General features: G+C 42.8%; 1 protein-coding gene across 3 annotated transcripts in view; it reads right to left on the bottom strand.

Moving 5' to 3' along the window:
- Window positions 1–16,034, bottom strand: part of gphnb (gephyrin b) — a 97,381-nt gene extending 81,347 nt beyond the window's left edge. For all 3 annotated transcript variants that reach the window (XM_051409348.1, XM_051409349.1, XM_051409350.1), the window contains exon 1: window positions 15,902–16,034. In XM_051409348.1, the coding sequence (XP_051265308.1) occupies window positions 15,902–16,010 (109 nt within the window). In that variant the 5' untranslated portion in view covers window positions 16,011–16,034. The remainder of the gene's footprint in view (window positions 1–15,901) is intronic.
- Between the last annotated feature and the right edge of the window lie 1,899 nt (window positions 16,035–17,933).

Here is a 17,933-nt window from a genome sequence, read left to right as displayed (position 1 = left end):
ATATAAGTCGCAAACTCACAGAGGAAATGAACTCCTATGGATTAAAGTTACAATCAACATGTTCCACGCGCTGCCAGTGCTTGTTGATGTGTTTGTTAATGTGTGAGTGGGTGGGTGGTATGTGCATGTGTGTATGTGTGTGCATATGTGTGTGTGTGTGAACCATTCGACTCCCCTTATTTCCCAGGATGCAGAGTTCTACATGCCCACACACACACACACACAGACACACACACACACACACACGGACACACAGATACAGAGACACACAGACAGCACACACACACACACACACACACACACACACACACACACAGACACACACACACACACACACACACACACACACACACACACACACACACACACACACACACACACACACACACACACACACACACACACACACACACACACACACACAGGGAGTGCCCCGGGCCCGACTGTACTAATGAAGCAGCCTGTAAGCAGCTACCTTCATTACATTCAATCCTCTGGACAGTGTCAGCAATTACATTGCAGCTTCCCACTGTCAGAGCTCACACATGTACACACACACACACACACACACACACACACACACACACACACACACACACACACACACACACACACACACACTGTCAGTCAGTTGGAAGCTTGTCTTCTTCTTTGGTGGTGGGTGTTTGGTTCAGGTTCAGCTGTTTAAAAATCAAACCCAGACTCCTCGATACATCTCAGTCAGGCCCACCACCACATCAGCACAGCCTCTGCGACGTCTCTCTCTCCCAGCCTCTCTGTATGTTAGAGCAGAAGGAAGCCTGGAGGCGAGGGGGGAAGCTGCCTAATAGAGTGCTCCACTTGCCATATTTCACACATCTCATCACTTATCCCACTGAGACACTCATACATGTACATGTCAGTACGGGGGAAACCAAGAGGGAAGCCCCTGAAGGAGTCTGAGTATTCAGGGAGTTTTTCAGAGATTGGTTTGAATGTGATGCTGTTTAGTAATTGAAACATGTGACTTCTAATTATTAGACAGTTTTGTATGGAGTGAAAAAAAAAAGTCTCACTACGCTTGACAAAGATGTACAAATGTATGTGATGCTGTGTAAATAAATTATGGTGATCACAAATACATCTCATTATTGTTTAATCTCCTGACGGCTTTCTTGGTTATTATTATTAATCCTTTTGGGGTGCAATGGTTGCCTAAGGGTTGAGTAGAATCAAAATGTCCTTGATGATTTCCCAGAGATCATGTGGACATTCTATAAGGGTCTGACCAACAGTCCAAACCTTAAAAATATTCAGTTAACTTTCATATAAGACAAAGAATAGCAGCAAATCTTCACATTCAAGCACAAAGAACCAGTGAATGGCAAACAATTAATTGATTATCAAAATAAAAACGTTTTCAGCTTTTCTATCCACAAATACAAGCTAACTTGAATAAATGCTGTGTATATAGATTTTTTCGTCATGGGGTTAATTAATTAAAATGTTCATTTAAAATGCTAAAAACATTTACAGTTTCTCAATTCTGCAAGCATGAATCACCTGATGAACGAACTTTGTGACATTTGGATGTGGAGTTTTAATAATAATGGCTGCCACTAACAACTATTCTCATTATCCATTAATCTGTAGATTACTTCTTCAATTAGGTAATGGTTTGTCAGTAGAACTGAAAAAATGCCAGTTGCAATTTTCCAGCGCCCAAGGTGGCTTCACCCAAAAACCACCCAAAGGTATTCAAGTAACAATGATATAAAACAGAAAAGAGGCAAAACAGCCGGAAAATTACTCAAATTATTTATCACAATCATAATATATGCTGATTTATATTCTGTCAGTCGACTAACTGACCTCAAACATCCTCCGATCGTCAGACGTATGTTAGTTATTTAAGTGCTGGTGGCAATCTCAGACGTTTGGAGTTTCAGCGCATTCATGTGTTTTTCCATGGGTCACTAGTGCTGAGACTTATTTCTCTCCATAAATCTGCTGCCACAATAAGAGAAGACAGAATACAAAAGAACAGGTGGGGCAATGAAGCAGAACAGAGGAAATTGAGTGAGAAACTCCCTGACTCACTCTTTCAAATGTACACAGGCATGTGCCGAGATTGAAAAACCCACCAGTCATGCCTGTTGTAAGACCATAAATGATGCAAAAGGGCAACAAAGCTGTTGAGCCATGCCACGTCATGTCAATCGAACTGGTTCTTTGCGTGTATGTGTTTGTATGGATGTGTGGCCGTGATGTGTGGGTGTGAGTGAGTGGGCGGGTGTCTATTAACATTTCATTCCCAGGTGCCACGATCTGAGAGGGTTTTGTGGTAGAAACGGAAAAGGCATGACGCTGAATAATGGAGGATGATGAGGAGAATGGGAGAACACCTTGACCACTAACGTACACACACACACACACACACACACACACACACACACACACACACACACATACATATATACCGGGCTGAGGTGGGCCATCAAACACACCTCGTTAGGGAGAAGCTGGCCTCCTCCATTATTCACTTGTACATGCTCCCCTCCTCATACTGCTCGCTCCCTCGCTTTGCAGGGGAGATGGAGTGAGTTAAGCGCAGACAGACAGCAAAGGTAAAAAAAAAGTGAGAAAGGTGGACCGACAAAGAGAGGTGAGGATATGGTGACAAAAATAGCGAGCGAGAAAAAGCGAGATGGTTAGAGATAACATGTGATATATAAGTGAGATAGAGTGAGGGGATGAGCTATATTCATCTCTAAAGTCCCAAGTCTTGTAACACTCGTCAAACTCTATTTCAATTATCATTGATATGGAATTGATTAGTGAAACTGATGTAAATAGAAATGTGTGAGCAGCCAATGACTGATATAATTACTGTCAATTATGAATGGAATCACAGCTCTCGCTCCATGGCAACCGTAAACACTGCAGGGAAAAGCCTTTTTAATTGAGAGCCATCAAACGTAATGTTGATTTTGGACACTTTTTTCCAAAACAGTTCTCTCTCTTCAGTGTGTCACCTTTGCATTCGCTGCGACAAAAATAGAAACATTTTCTCCCCCAATTCAGGCAACGGTGGTTCCCGGAAGCGTGTGTCACACACATCAATCAGCACGTCGTACCTCGATGGCCCTGGTCCTGTGGCCTCGGGAAGAAGGGACGGAGGGAGAGAGAGAGGGAAGAGGGGGGGTTTGAACAAGTGACAAGCCAATGGACACCCTGGCAGCGTGTCAAGAAGGAGCGGAAGGGGCCGTTGCCAAGGGTGACAGCCAGAAGTCATACACTGCTACACCTCTTCCCAACAGTGCATTTCCACCTCCTTGGTTCAAACGCCCGTCTTTGTTCTTATGAACGCCCGGTCATATTATGTGGTGCTGCGTGCCGCTTCCTAGCCTCAGGTTTTTCCATTGAGTGTTATTTGTATGTTTGAATGAATATTACATTGGGTATATTTTCCAATCTTGCACACCCTTTTTCGGAAAAAGAAAAAGCTACACCTATTGTGCAATTTATTTACTTGTCATAGCTTCACTTTGACTTGCTCTGTTTCTTCTGTCTCTTGTGTTCCACCCCGACCATCTTCAAACTACACCCAACTCTCTTTCTCTGTTTGGCAAACAACAACAAAATGTCGAAATACTGAAAACCTGAGTGATGTTGACATAAATGAAGTTCCCTGTCTCTTCTTGCAGTGAGGCAGATTTAATAGCTGCTGCACTACATGGAAGATCTTAGTTCTCCTCATGGTCCCCCTGTCAGATCCTGATTCCTGTCACTACTGATGGTCCAGGAAGGGGATGAAACTGTTGCTATGTGGCTTCAGAATTACAAATTCTTTAATAAGTTTTAAGTTATTAAGTCGATTAGTATGTTTAAAGATTTTAAAAGCATGGCATATGCATCAAAACTACATTAACCGTGACATCTAATGGTCAGGTACAATGCATGTTTCCAACTGTGGAAACAATTTGTGGACTTGTTGATGTGATAACTCAATAAAATACTTTGATTTGCAATGTGTTGCAAGATGCTAAATGAATAGACAAAATCCTCATTCAGAAAAAACAACATGCGTTAGAAGAATACACCAGCAAATTCAGTGGTGGAAGTGGTGAAAATTGAAGTTGCAGAGGCCGAGGTAACCTAACTTTTAGTTCCTATGGGTCAAGCCCCGAAAAAAGAACAATTTTACACATCTCATAACGCAACTCAAGCCCATCTTTTGTTACATCGTCCCTGCCTGTTATGCCATGTCCTTCTAACTTCACCCCCTGAGCTTGTAACACAGGCTTTTCTCAGACTTGACAAAGCTCCTCCTGAGCCAAAGAAGACCAGACCAGAAGGACATGAAAACCCCTAAAAAGTCACGGAAAATCTGATGACCAATCCATGTCTGGAAGTACTTCAAAAACAGAGTAAATCCAACTAGATCTCTAGTAAAATAATTGCTGTCATATAATAAATTTGTGTGTGGATTTAACCAGGAGGCACATGTAGATCAAACAGGTGGTTAGCAGCTCAGTGAGAAGCAAACACATGGACTGGGAATACAATAGGATGTCATTATTATAAATAATGTGTCCAGCAGCCTAGATTTTGGAGAGTAAAATAAAAATAAAATAAATCTGGTTTTATATAATGTTCAAGTGTAACCCACTGAATTATATCTAGGTTATACAGTACAGTATGTTATGTGTAAAGTGCAGGCCAAAGAATAATCTGATCACACTAATAGGGAATAAACTGTCACTCACACCAAAGGTAAAAGAAGAATGAATGGATCTGATTCATCCCTGTGGAAATGTTTTATCTCCACGGTAACAGTAACTAGGTGAAACATTCCGGAATGGGACGCAAGTAAGTTCAGAAAATGCAAAAACCTTAAGATTGCTAAGTAACCTAGCAACCGGATGAGTCAGTTCCGATGTGTAAATTTTTTTTTTTAACTTGACACTGTTGACTTTCAAATGGTTTCATATGGTTAAAAAGGGGTAACACTGTACTGCTGAGAGTATTAGCATTGTTAGTGTAGCCACTGCTCTCAATGTGGAGCTCCCTGTGACACCAGCACCCCGTCAGCCTGTGATAGATGCTAGATACGGGCGAGCTGACCTCCTCCCCCGAGTGAAACATGAGAGAGGTATGCGTTTCAGACACCTATTAGATGAGGACTGATAAAGACATAAGGCGGCATGGCACCGCGCGGGGGCCACTAATGAATCAAATACTTTTTCCCCTTTCTCTCTCTTTATTTTTTTGCTTGTCCCTCCTGCATCCTTTGCTCCCTCCGTCCCTCCAGCCCTAATTAACAACTCAAGCCAGGACACAGGATCCGGTGACAGCAGACCACAAGAGTGACTCATCAGTTAAAACCCGCTGCTGTATCTCTTATCTTGATCTCTATCGCCATCACTCAGCAGCTTCTCTCCTTCCACAGGTTATCGCGAGGGACCGGCGCAAGCAAAGGAAGGGGGACCAATGGTTGTATCTCCAGAGTAGTGTAAAAAAAACGGACCAGAAAGAAACCAGGAAGTGTCTTTTGTCTTAAAAGCAAAAGGTTCTTTGAAACAGCTCAGTTGCAGCAGTTACAGTGTTATTACAGGATATTGCCCAATACATGTAGGCCTATCAATTATGTAGAAAAGCAAGAAATAACAAAATTTCAATCAATTAGTAAAAGGACCTTTTTTTAAGACATTTAGACATTTAATAGATTCTCTACAACAAAAATAAAAGATTTAAAAAATGCACTACAAAAAATCCACTCTCTCTCTCTCTCCTCTATTTCCAAGGGCCAAATTAAACTTCTCCAGATTAATTTTGTGATAGAATTGGCAAGACGAAAGTTTGCATTATCATTTTAGTAAACTCCATGTTTGGAGTAAAACCAATATATATAAAATTTTAACACACACGTAGTGGTACAAATTCAAAAAGTACAGTGTCAGACAGTGAATTATAAAATTCTATAATTACATAAAAAAATCTACACATAGACCTCGCCATCAGCATTGTAGTCTGGCTCACAGGAAGTAGTCTGCCATTGGGCGACTATTTCAGACAGCATATCGCGATCTTCCAATGCTATTTTGGAAGAGCCCAGTCACTGCATCCGAAGACGATTGGGATTTGTTCACAGAAATACTCACAAGTCACCGTTTGTTTTCCCTTATACAGGAATGATAATGGATTCAAAATGAAGTATGGAGATAGATCTGGACATGCAAGACTATCAGTGTAGCTACTGGCATCACTCATCAAATATGCCGTCTTTAATGTGTGGTGTTACACCATTGCTGGTCTTCCCTGAAGTTTAATAAGCCTAATATCATATTTGTGAAAAAATCATTTATTTTGACTTAAAGGGGTGTTCTTTCAGGCAAGGCACAGAGCCTGCATTATAAAACGCTGCAGAGGGTTTAATCAATACCTGTCAAAGCCCCATGAACAAGTAAAGTATCTATACAGGAGGCATTTCACCCACATTTTTCAGTTGTCTGTCTAAGCAAATTTTCATGTTTAAGTTGAAGTTTTTTTCCATTTAATGCACATTTGCGAACAAGAAAGACATTTTCAGTCCAAACATCCAACAATGACTGGAAACATTGTATAATTTACGTTAGCCAACATAAGCTAATGGTACACGGCATACATATGTTATCAAAGAAAGCTAACAGCAAAAGTACAAGCAGTCTGATGATCACCACAGCATGCATGTGTAGAAAACGCCTAAAGTACAAGGATTAAAAGCTTCCTATAAGATTTTGTGATTCGTATGATTTCCATGAGATAAATATACTGGAGTGGTACTCCTCTTGCTCAAGGCTCACTGGCAGCAGTCTAGGAGAGGCTAAATCTACGGTTCCACAAAATTTGACTTATTAATAGCTTTTGGGATGGACGGAGAATTTACCTTATTTCATAACCTGGAAAGTTGCAAATCATATGAATATAAGGCTGTGGAAATACAGTAGCTACCTCACACCACCCATCAAACACTTGCTGGAAGGTGTTACTACTCCTATCAGAATATTTCCTGTTTATAACCCTTACAAAAATAGAAAACAATAGCTTCAAGCTCTGCATGTCCGATGCCTGTTTTTCTGTCAAAACAAGATAAGCGCTGACACTAAAAAGCACCAGCGTCTCTTTTGCTCTTTTGCCTACTCCCAAAAATATAGAGGGCAATCTTCCTCTTTGTTTTTGGCTATGCTAGCCTCCTGTGATTATCACCTCAAATGAATGACAGACTGTAACACTGCTTTAGGCCAGGAGGGAGTGGGAACCGACCAACTCTCCTACACCTACGCATCCAGTCTGGAATAGCTTTCCAGGCAGCCCTGATGGAGCCTCTTCTCTGGAGAGATGAAAAGAGCCTACGAGAGTGGAGGAGACTCTGCTCCTTGTCCGCCAAATACTGTCTGCCTCTTGTTCTAACTCGCATCCCAATTAAAGACTATTTACAGTACGGGATGATTATTTCCATGGGCTATGAAAGCAGAGAGAGAGGGAGAGAGAGAGGGGTGTGTGCGAAAGGGGAGGAGAGTCACCCCCTCCCGCTACTCCACTCCCCACTACTCGAAGCCGAAAATAATTCCTTTGCAGTGAAGACTTAATTCTCATTCTGTGTTCGTGTCCCTGATCCCGTATTGTCTATTCTGGTCATGTGGTCTGCTTGCCTTACTGCTGTCCACTGTCACAGCTGTGTGTGTGTGTGTGTGTGTGTGTGTGTGTGTGTGTGTGTGTGTGTGATGCAGAGAGAGAGAAAGAACAAGTGAGAGAAGGGTCAGTCGGTGTTTAAACTACTGCTACAGTACGAGCCCCACCCAAACTAAAGATAAATCCATGTCCGACCACATGCAAACAAAGAGCCCAAATATATTTCTCATCTAAATAACAGCACACAAACCATCCAGGTGCCTGCTTATTCTCTAACAATGCTGCCATTTTGTCTTCGTGGCCCTTGGGATTACAATGTTATATTAGATTTTACAGTCAGTACATGTCGAGGTTGATACAGGCAACAACCTTGAAAGTCTGAACAAAACAGTCCCTCAAATTTGGCTTAATCATGATCTAAAAATATGGGGAAGTGGAGGAGAAATAGGAAGCAGGAACAAGTGTATGCCCAATTTGTGCATGCTTTTTTTTTTTTTTTCTTGTTTAGCTCTTCTGTTCCAAGTGTATCCCTCTCAAACTAGCATATTGTTGAACAGATGCCCACATATTGTTGCAAGGGAACACCCCAGTAGCAGCACGGAGATGATTCAACCATAGACAGACACAGAGAGTTGGGTCAAAGCAGGAAAAAGGAGGAATAAAATCATGCTAGTGGGTAGACACACGCCCGGGGCTCTCGGATTCCCATCCAAACCACGTATCTTTATATCACCAGTGAACCGAATGTTAACAGCTATTTTGTGCTTTTGTTATCCAGTCATGATGTGAACCATGTCAGAATATTACGTTTGGCTGTCTCAGCATCAACAGAGTCAAAAATGTGGAGGGATAATAATGTTGTGATGCTAATGGAAGCACAGACAGACTAGTGGCCATTAGGGAGTCAACAAAGACTTCACAGAAATGAAGGTTGGTTGCATGAGTGGTCTTCAGGCACTTGATATAGGCTCAGGTAATTTCATTTGTGAAGTATCTTTAAACAAGAAACTCCTATCTGATATTTCATTCTACATCTTTCTTGAACACAGTCAAAATAACATTTGATGTTCTGTTGTTTGCTTTATCGTCTGATGGTGTATTTTTGTCATTCCCCATGGATAACCGGCCAGAAGTAGACAACGTGATATTAACAATGCTACAACTGAGTTTGAGAGCAGAAGGTTTTTCAGGTATCGCTGTTTTTTTCTCCCAGTTTAGAACATTTTAAAGTCCCCTCTACTATGGTCCTTAAAGCTAACTGCAGTTGGCCTGAGGAGCGTGTAGACAGCTAGTTTGTGCTTCATCTGATACATATTGTTGTCATCTTCTTCACAAAAGTTAGGAGTTTAATGGGTGTAACATGCCCAGAGTTTCATGCAAGTATCACAACATTAATAAAACATATTTTCCATTATCTCTCTCTCTCTAATATATATATATATATATATATATATATATACACACTGTATATACGGTACAGTTTGTGATAAAATGGTAAAACATGCAAAATTACATATTTAACATTCAACTTGATCTTTAACACAATTAAATAAAGGTCTAGAGAGAGTTCAGCCAGGAAGAATATTCTTTTGCATATAGGCCTGTAGTTAATTTCTCTTTCCATCCTGCATTCACCCCTCTCATGCATGCTCACGGTTAATTTCCTTACTGTCATTATCTGGGGCTGTCAATCTTAATATCAGTTGTTCTCATGAGCAGGTCACATCTATCCAATAGCAACACACCTGCATCGTTGTCGTCTTGCTGCTGTCTTTTTAAATATGATTCCCTCTCTCTGCCTTCAGCTCATTCATGTTACTGTTATGCGCGCCCCTCCATCTCCGCCCAGTCTTGGCTGATTCATCAGCCTATCAGCCTCAGCAGAGTCATCTGCCACAACCACCAGTGTCTGGACTCCATGGGGGGGATTTGCTGCTCAGGGCAGATGCCCCTTGTTCACAACAATCTCCCTTTAGAGTCCAAGCACCGAAGAGGTGGTGTACAAAATGTATAAAAAGTTGGCCACAAAGAAAAAAGACTTCACATCATATGTTATAAACAATTATCTTCACTTCATTCACTTGTCTCTCCTGAATCCACTGTTACGCATGAGAAAAAACTCTTACAACAGACACAACAGAAAAGCATTCTGGGAGATGTAGGAAATCACTAAATGAAACATTTAAAACAACTAACTATAACATACACAATTTCAAAGTCAGAAAATATAATACTGGATTATTGCCAAACCCTGCCAAGCCCTCCTATACAGGCACCAAAGCCAACAGGAACCTGATCTCAACAGCTTCCCACCAACAAAAATGGGCAATTGTGTTAGCTGGAATGCACAACCAAGCTGGAAGTACCGTTGTAGAGAAATTAAACATTTTTCAATTATATAAAAACTTACAGTATCAAGTACAACACAGTAGAAATCATCTCACGTTGGTGTATGTTGCAATAACAACATGAGAATCCATGATATATCATTTCCATGCTGTGTGTCAGCTATAGGACCTCCCACTACAGTTTGTGTCTGCAGCCTGACATACACTTTTTTTCAAATTAAATTGAACTATCATCAATATTACTCAAAAGCCAAACCCAAAGCTAAAATGCTCATGCACACGGAAGACTAATACTAGTACTAATGAGGTAAAAGCATTCTGGTAAATGTAGTATTTTCCTAGACATAACAGGTTGGAGCAAAACTGGGATGCAAAAACAGCTGATGACACACACTTTTGCAATACTGAATGTCACAGTCTGATGATGTTGAAAGTCTCTCTTGATGTTGTATCTGTGATTGTAGCTTTCTACAAGCTTCCTTTGACTGTAAAACCCTTGACTTGCATTTTAGACAGTAGATTGAGTCATTCAGATAGAGACAGTGAGAGGAGGTTGCTCCATAACCTGGCAGCCACCCACGCCATTCGGTGACAGATGATGGTGTCTCCTAGTTTTGGTCAACGTGCTCTGGCACGCTAGGCCGCCTCTTGCTGACTTGACTCCTGTTTCTCTAGTGAGCCTCTTTAGCGCCTGAGCTGTTAAGGTGAGCTTGGGACAAACTCCAGAGATTAAATTATGTGGAAAAGCAGATTAAATAGTTATTATCCCATCTGCAGCCAGACAAGTACACACACGAGCAGGCACGCATACATGTTCAAAAACCCACATGCACGCACACAAGCAGACAAGCAAAGGGGGAATACACACACACACACACACACACACACACACACACACACACACACACACACACACACACACACACACACACAATCTACACTAAAGGATAAATCATTTTCAGTATTCACATATTTATTTTGGTGCTGCACAGTTTTCTTTGACTGTTTAACATGTATTCTTTGAATATGAACCAATATGATACCATGTGTTTAGTAGGAATGGAAATTTATATGATTTTATTGATATAAATACCATTATTGATTCTGCCTATCATTGCGATTCTTTGTTTATTTCCTCACTGATTCTTGATAAATTTTTTTGTGGAAAAAAACATTGTCAATGAGACTGTTTTATTATCTCTGAGTCTGAACTGTTTGAGTCCCTTCGTGAAATGAAGCCACACTTTTGACCGTTTCTTCCTCTCCAACATGATTCCTTCATTTTGCAAATTTCCAGCTGCGTCGACACATGTGTTTGACATCACTGTTTTGCAATATAAGGATAAAAGGAATTAATAAGCTTGGTGGCATAGTATGCCGATAGATCAAACAATTTGGAACCGGTTCTCAACTGGAACCGGTTCTCAATTCCCATCCCTAGTGTTTGGTTGATAAGCATGTGTGGTGTCTCAAACTCAGACTTATTGATTGCTAAAAATTATGTTGATCTCTCCTAAAACCTTTTCTCTGCCAGATTTCTAGGACAGTCCTTCACCTCGATAACAGACCGACAAAATGCAGACCACATATGATTAAGAAACAGACCAACACTCAGCCAGAATAAAGCCTCTACTTATTCTACATGGAGTCACAGAATTAGTTCTACTTAAAAGAGGGATTGAGAGAGCGATCTAAATGTGGTTGTTTTGGGAAGCCTGCCTGCCGTCGATTCATGTCTTTCTGATAGACATGTAAGTTTAGAGCGCCACCCACACATCCCTGAGCCTCTCTCAGTTGTTACAACCAAGGGAGATAAAAAAAGAGAAAAAGAAAATAGGAGACAGAGAGAAAGAGGGTAAAAATGTGTGCTGTCTGTCGCAGAGTGGAGCTTTCCTGCCCTGGCTCCTCATTGGAAGCTCAGTGCTGAGTGTGTGTCCACATCTCTTTGAGGAAGGGCTGGAGTTAACCCGTACGCTCTCAGCAGCCAGCATCAATGGGGCTTTCTATGGGCTGGGAATCAAGACACACATCCAAGAGCATCCATGGCCCATGCATGGAAAACTGCCGTATAATAATACCGTATGGTCCCACACACACTGGCTTTATACAGATTAAAAGCCACTGAATGCCTTTTGCAGAGCTCTCTCTCTCTCTCTCTCTCTCTCTCTCTCTCTCTCTCTCTCTCTCTCTCTGTTTGCTAGCCTCTCTCTCTCTCTCTCTCTCTCTCTCTCTCTCTCTCTCTCTCTCTCTCTCTCACTGTGTGATCATGGGAGGTATGCATACAGTAGCTATATTTGGGGCTAGGGGGGATTTGCTAAGCTGTGTTTTCCAGCCAGAGCTCAGTATTAGTGCGAAAAGACAAAGAGCAAAGCAGAGTCACATGCATATGCACATACTGCACATGCAAAAGGCACACACATGCACATTCATGAGTGCTTACAAATACATAAAAGCTCAGCTGGTGTGTTTTCAGTGTGTGGTGTAACCCAGGCTGAATCACATGTGGCCAGAGGATTTCCTAAAAAATCTTGAAAGGTTGGACATGTTCCTATAATAAACACCTTTTTATGTCAATACAGGTGTTTATATTATAAATTCATACTATACATTATAATAAGTCAGACTAGGATTTCTACAAGAATGTAAATGAATATGTCTGAAAACACAATTTATCTTTGGAGTGTGTGTGCGGCACTTCACCTGTCAAAACCTGAGGCCACAATTCACCACCTCTTCATTTATGACTGCATTCCTGCATACACAAACACACATGCATCACGCGATGGAGGCGCGCATATTTAGCCGAAGTGTGTGAGCGTGTAGCTGAGTGCCCAGACCCTCAGGCAGGCCCAGGGAGAGAGACCCAGGACAATTAAAACTCAACAGGAAGAAACACAGACAACTACAAACTAGGCACTGAGCACTCATGCATCAAAATACACAAGCACGCACACAAGCACGTACACACAGGTAGACAGAGGAAAAATAAGAAATAAACACACACATCACAATAGGCTGAGCACAGCGTGAGAAGCTTTCATCTACTCCTACCAAAGGTCACGTTTTCAGTGTGACATCTTTGACAATTGACAGCATGGTCACCCCAATTATCTGTTTCAAGTTTCCTACCTCCCTCTCCTCGCAAATAAACCCCGCCTCTTATTCAAACATACATTATTTCACACACACACACACACACACACACACACACACACACACACACACACACACACATTCTCAGACATGTCAATCTCACCTCCCCTGCACTGTGGGTCCAGGGTCTAAACAGAGATGTCCCCTGGGCTCTGTCACCTGTCTAAAGGGATGTGGGGCTAAATGATGGAGGAGGGGGAGCGAAGGTCTCATCTCCTCCCTGGTGACTGAATGCAGGAGTGGACTGCTGACCTTTGACCCTCGCAGGAAGGGAGATTGAGCACTGCTCTAGACCCCATTAGCATTCTGCTCACACGAGCCCCATAACACAGCAGACTAACGACATGAACACTGTGGATGTATAAGACTGAGGTGTGGCGACAAACGTTCTTGTGTTAGAAGAGAGATCCAGTCAACCTGAATATTTGGAGCTTTGCTTCCTCATGGCAGCACAGCAGGGGAGTTCTTGCTGTCAAAATACATCATCTCATAAAAAAACAATAAAAAAAATCACACAGCAGTCTGTGTAGCCATGAGTAATCCTGCCATGATTAGATTCTTAAAAGGCTAAGGGTCAGGTAAAACATGGCAACTTAATGCCACCATGCACCGTCGTCCCCCCCGCCCCCCACACACTCCTTTGATGCTTTGTTTCCCTGACAGTGCAAGCCCTCCTACTCCATATACACACACAAATACATCAAAAAGACAAATAAGCCTGTCGGTTGTGTCTCTGCGCGTCTCAACATCGGCATATGTATGCGGGAATTGTCAACACTGCACAGCGAGATCAAACTGGCAATCTGTCACTACGCTGGGGATACAGTTGGGGATTCAAGTGACTGATGACACATAGAGAAATTAACCCCCTCTGATGTGGCGTGGGCATTGATGTAGTGTTTAAAAAAGGGGATGGGTACATTCTGACCTCCAGCTGGTTATCAACACAAGGTGAACAACCACCTAGATAAACAAAAAAAAAAAACAATATGGAAGCTTTGAAACACCAAAATTCTCATCAGTTTCTTTCATATATATACTCCAAATTCCTCATCAGACAGTTATGCAGCACCCCCCCCCCCCAAAAAAAAATGGTGATTAAGATGAGAAAAAAAAGGGACTTGTGATGGGTTTATCCTCCTCTACATCCCTGGGTGTATCTATCTGATGCAGTATTTCCCGTGGTAGGGTCAGTACCGCACTGATTTGTGAGTGACGCTGGATTTCAGCACCACGGACAGCGCTCTCCCTCTCTCTCCCTCCAGCGCCAGGAGAGAGAGGGAGGAGGAGGAGGAGGAGGAGGGATGGAGAAGGAGACGACGGGTGGTTGTGGTGGTGGTGTTGGTGTTGGTGGCGGTGGTGGGGGTTTCCCTGGCAGATTTTAGGAGAGGGTCTACACACAGTCATTCCTCCACCGCTATACACATCGCCTACCACCTCCTCCGTACTGGATTTCCATACGGAGGAACACCATATTTGTGAGGATCACGGCTTTCATGAAATAGGCTATTGATCGACCGAGCCTCACACAGGATGGACAGAGAGAGAGAGAGAGAGTGAGGAAGAGAGGGATGGAGGGAGGGAGGGGGGTATTCCTCTGGACAGCCTATATCATGCATCCACCCCACCACCACCACCACCACCACCACCCCTCCCTCCTCCCCCCTTAAAAAAAAATAAATAATAACTTTCCGATCATGACAACAACCGCTGTATTCGCCTGCCGATCAGAAACATGACAAAGCAATAGGCTATACACACACACACACACACACACACACACACACACACACACACACACACACACACACACACACACACACACACACACTAAAGGGAAAAAAATGAAGGCCGGCGACGACCAGATCTAACACCATCCGCAGCCTCATAGCCGCACATTGCATCCAAGCGCATAACGTTTCCAATATTGGTAAGTGAGAGACGCGCCGTCATAGCGTTGCATTTAGAGGAATGTCGGGAGGATTTACCCGTGTGTGTGTGTGTGTGTGTGTGTGTGTGTGTGTGTGTGTGTGTGTGTTCAGCCCCACCAAAAAGAAACCGAGCCGGAGCCGTTATCATGTGTCATAAAAACTCCTCGGCCGGCACTGTCATTCACAAAATGCCACATCCGACGTCTTCGCGCATTTTTTTCGCACAAATGTTCTCAGATCATCCAGTGCTCTTAACAGGCCAAGGATGCGCTCATCACCAACCAACCAACACCACATCCACCTTCAGCAACTGTCGTGAGCAACACTTAAAAAAAAAAAAAATCGCTGTGGTCAGCTGGGTGTCAATAATGCAATCTATAGCCCCGGCATCTTTAGCAGCGACACAACACACGGTCAGCTGTAATTTTCAGCTCTGACAAGGAGGCAGGGACATGAATTATTCAATACACATAAACTGAGCTCTTCTTCTTCAGCAAGGGGGGAAACGGCTCGACAAGAAAATGAGCGGACACAAACCAATGCAGAGCCCACATTTTACCGCTTCCACCGCATAAGCACTGGGACGTAAATGTACTTGAATGCATACCGGTAATAAAGGAAGAGAGAGGAAAAAAAGGGCTTTAAATCAGAGGCTTGCAAAAGCCAACGAGAGACCGAGAGCCGCCGCCGCCGACACGCAAAGACCCAGCCGACATGTATGAAGATCCGGGCGGACAGCCGGCGGAAATGAATTCATGGAAATATGAGGAAAATGCAAAAAAAAAAAAAAGAGGCGATGGGCATCTCTGCGTTTACCTGTCAAGACTCCGACCCGGATTTGGTGGTCGTGGTTCGTTAAAATCATCCCGTCTGACGCCATGTTCAGCAGCGCTGTCGCCCGCACCGAGAACTCACGGCAGGGCATAGAGCCGATCGCATCGAACTTAGCGGGGAGAGGGAGGGGAGGAGGAGGAAGAAGAGGGGGAGGAGGAGGAAGAGGTGGAGGAGGAGGGCTGGGATACAAGCAAAAAAAAAAAAAAAAAAAAAAACAGCCAGACAAGATGAGCAGAACGCCGAGCGATCATCGGGACACCTACAGATAAGCGGGCAGGATGCGGGGGCCGTTTAAACCGCACACATCACTCAGCTGGCCGCCTGCCACGGTAGTAGTGTGGATCCCAGATTAAGTCTTATGGAGACCACTATTGATTTCCTGTGAAGGCTTTTAGGGGGAGACTGACTAGCAGCCACTCACTTTTACTCATGTCATGTATTTTGATCCCCCCCTTTTCAATCGGAAATGTTTAGATCTTTGCTGCTCAGAGGCTTCAGATTTGACCTCTAACCTGATGATTAACTGTATCAGTTCTCCAACCCCCCCCAATTTTTTTCCCTCCATGAGATGCACCCCTGCTTTTAGAGATTAAAGGGGCCCCCTCTTAAGAATCAGCGACAGCACCCCAGAGATGTGTCAGCTACATCTCAATGCAGAGGCTTAAGAGAAGATCACAGTCTGATCTGTAAAAATGCAACTACATCCCCGGGCAAAAAAAAAAGAAAGAAAAAACACCGCTTCTATTCATAGACTGGCTGCACGCTTCCATGGTGTGTAATTTCTCTTGTTTATTCTCATGGAAAAAAAATGCCCATCCTCCAGCTTCTGTTGGCACTCTATCAATATACATAATTCATTAACACACGTACATGAGCACAGTAAACGTGGCAAGAAATGGGGCAACTCTTCCAGCTTGACTGGCTTGCTTCAATAGCGTTGCCATGTCTGTGTCCAATGACCTAACCAAAAGAACTGACACAATTTCCACACTTTATATAGCAACCAACTCCCCCTTCTATTGTGTTACAATTAGCAACAAGAAGTGTGTGTGTCGGCCAAGGACATGAAATAGACCTTCAAAGCTTGTCTGATGTCTTAACCTGAGTTACATTTTGACTCAGTGGATCAAGTTTCGTAAGTTAAGTAAGAAAAAACCTGTGACATTTCCTGTGTTTCCTCGCAGCAATGACACCCTTCCTCCGCCAGCGTTTAGAACACCTCATAAAATTTGACATGGAGAGCAAAAAAATGTCACATACTAGTCTTTGCGTCGTGACAGGGGACAGAGGATCCCAGATGTGGCCTCAGTTGTTTCTGCTACAATGCACCACAAAGGATAAAATGATTAATTGTTGTGCCCGACACCCTTTGTCATTGCTGACACACTAAGTTTGTCAGGTTGGGCTATTATCAAGTTGATATCTTGTTGTCTGAATCCAGCATTACAAACATTTGCTGAATTGATCAAAAAGTAACTTAAAGACAGTTAGCTTAGCTTGGTATAAATACTAGCAGGAAAAAAACAGTTAGTCTGGCTCTGTTTAAAGTACAAAAAAAGTCTGCCTATCACCATCTTTAAAGCTCAAGTAGCACGTCATAGCTCGCTTGTTTAATCCGCACGAAGAAAAAAAAGTGTGAAAAGAACAATTTCGGGTTTTTTACGAGAGGGTAAGTGCTGGAATATTTCTTGGTCTTGCCCAGTGAACCAACCTAACCATCTGCTGGCTATAGCTTCAGAGACAACGTACAGACATGAGAGTCATACTCTTGGCCAAAAAGGATTCTCCTAAAACACCAACATTTTCCTGTAGTTGGTGTTTCTTTGGTTGAAAGTTTCTTTGCTAACCAGCTGTGATGTCATGGTGTACTAACACACCCTGCAGTACATTTCTACATCACTGCAGCAATGCGAGAAGTTAGACCACTGGAGGTCACATCAGCTGTTTAGTTGGTCTTTAAAAATGCTTAGAAAGGTCAGAAGATAAATTAAAAAAACTTCTATGATTAAACCAA

The sequence above is a fragment of the Dicentrarchus labrax genome, unplaced genomic scaffold (assembly GCF_905237075.1).
Source record: "Dicentrarchus labrax unplaced genomic scaffold, dlabrax2021, whole genome shotgun sequence".
In the NCBI taxonomy this organism is placed as follows: domain Eukaryota; kingdom Metazoa; phylum Chordata; class Actinopteri; family Moronidae; genus Dicentrarchus; species Dicentrarchus labrax.
The sequence above is the reverse complement of the archived record's forward strand: the minus strand, read 5'-3'. Positions and strand labels throughout refer to the sequence as shown.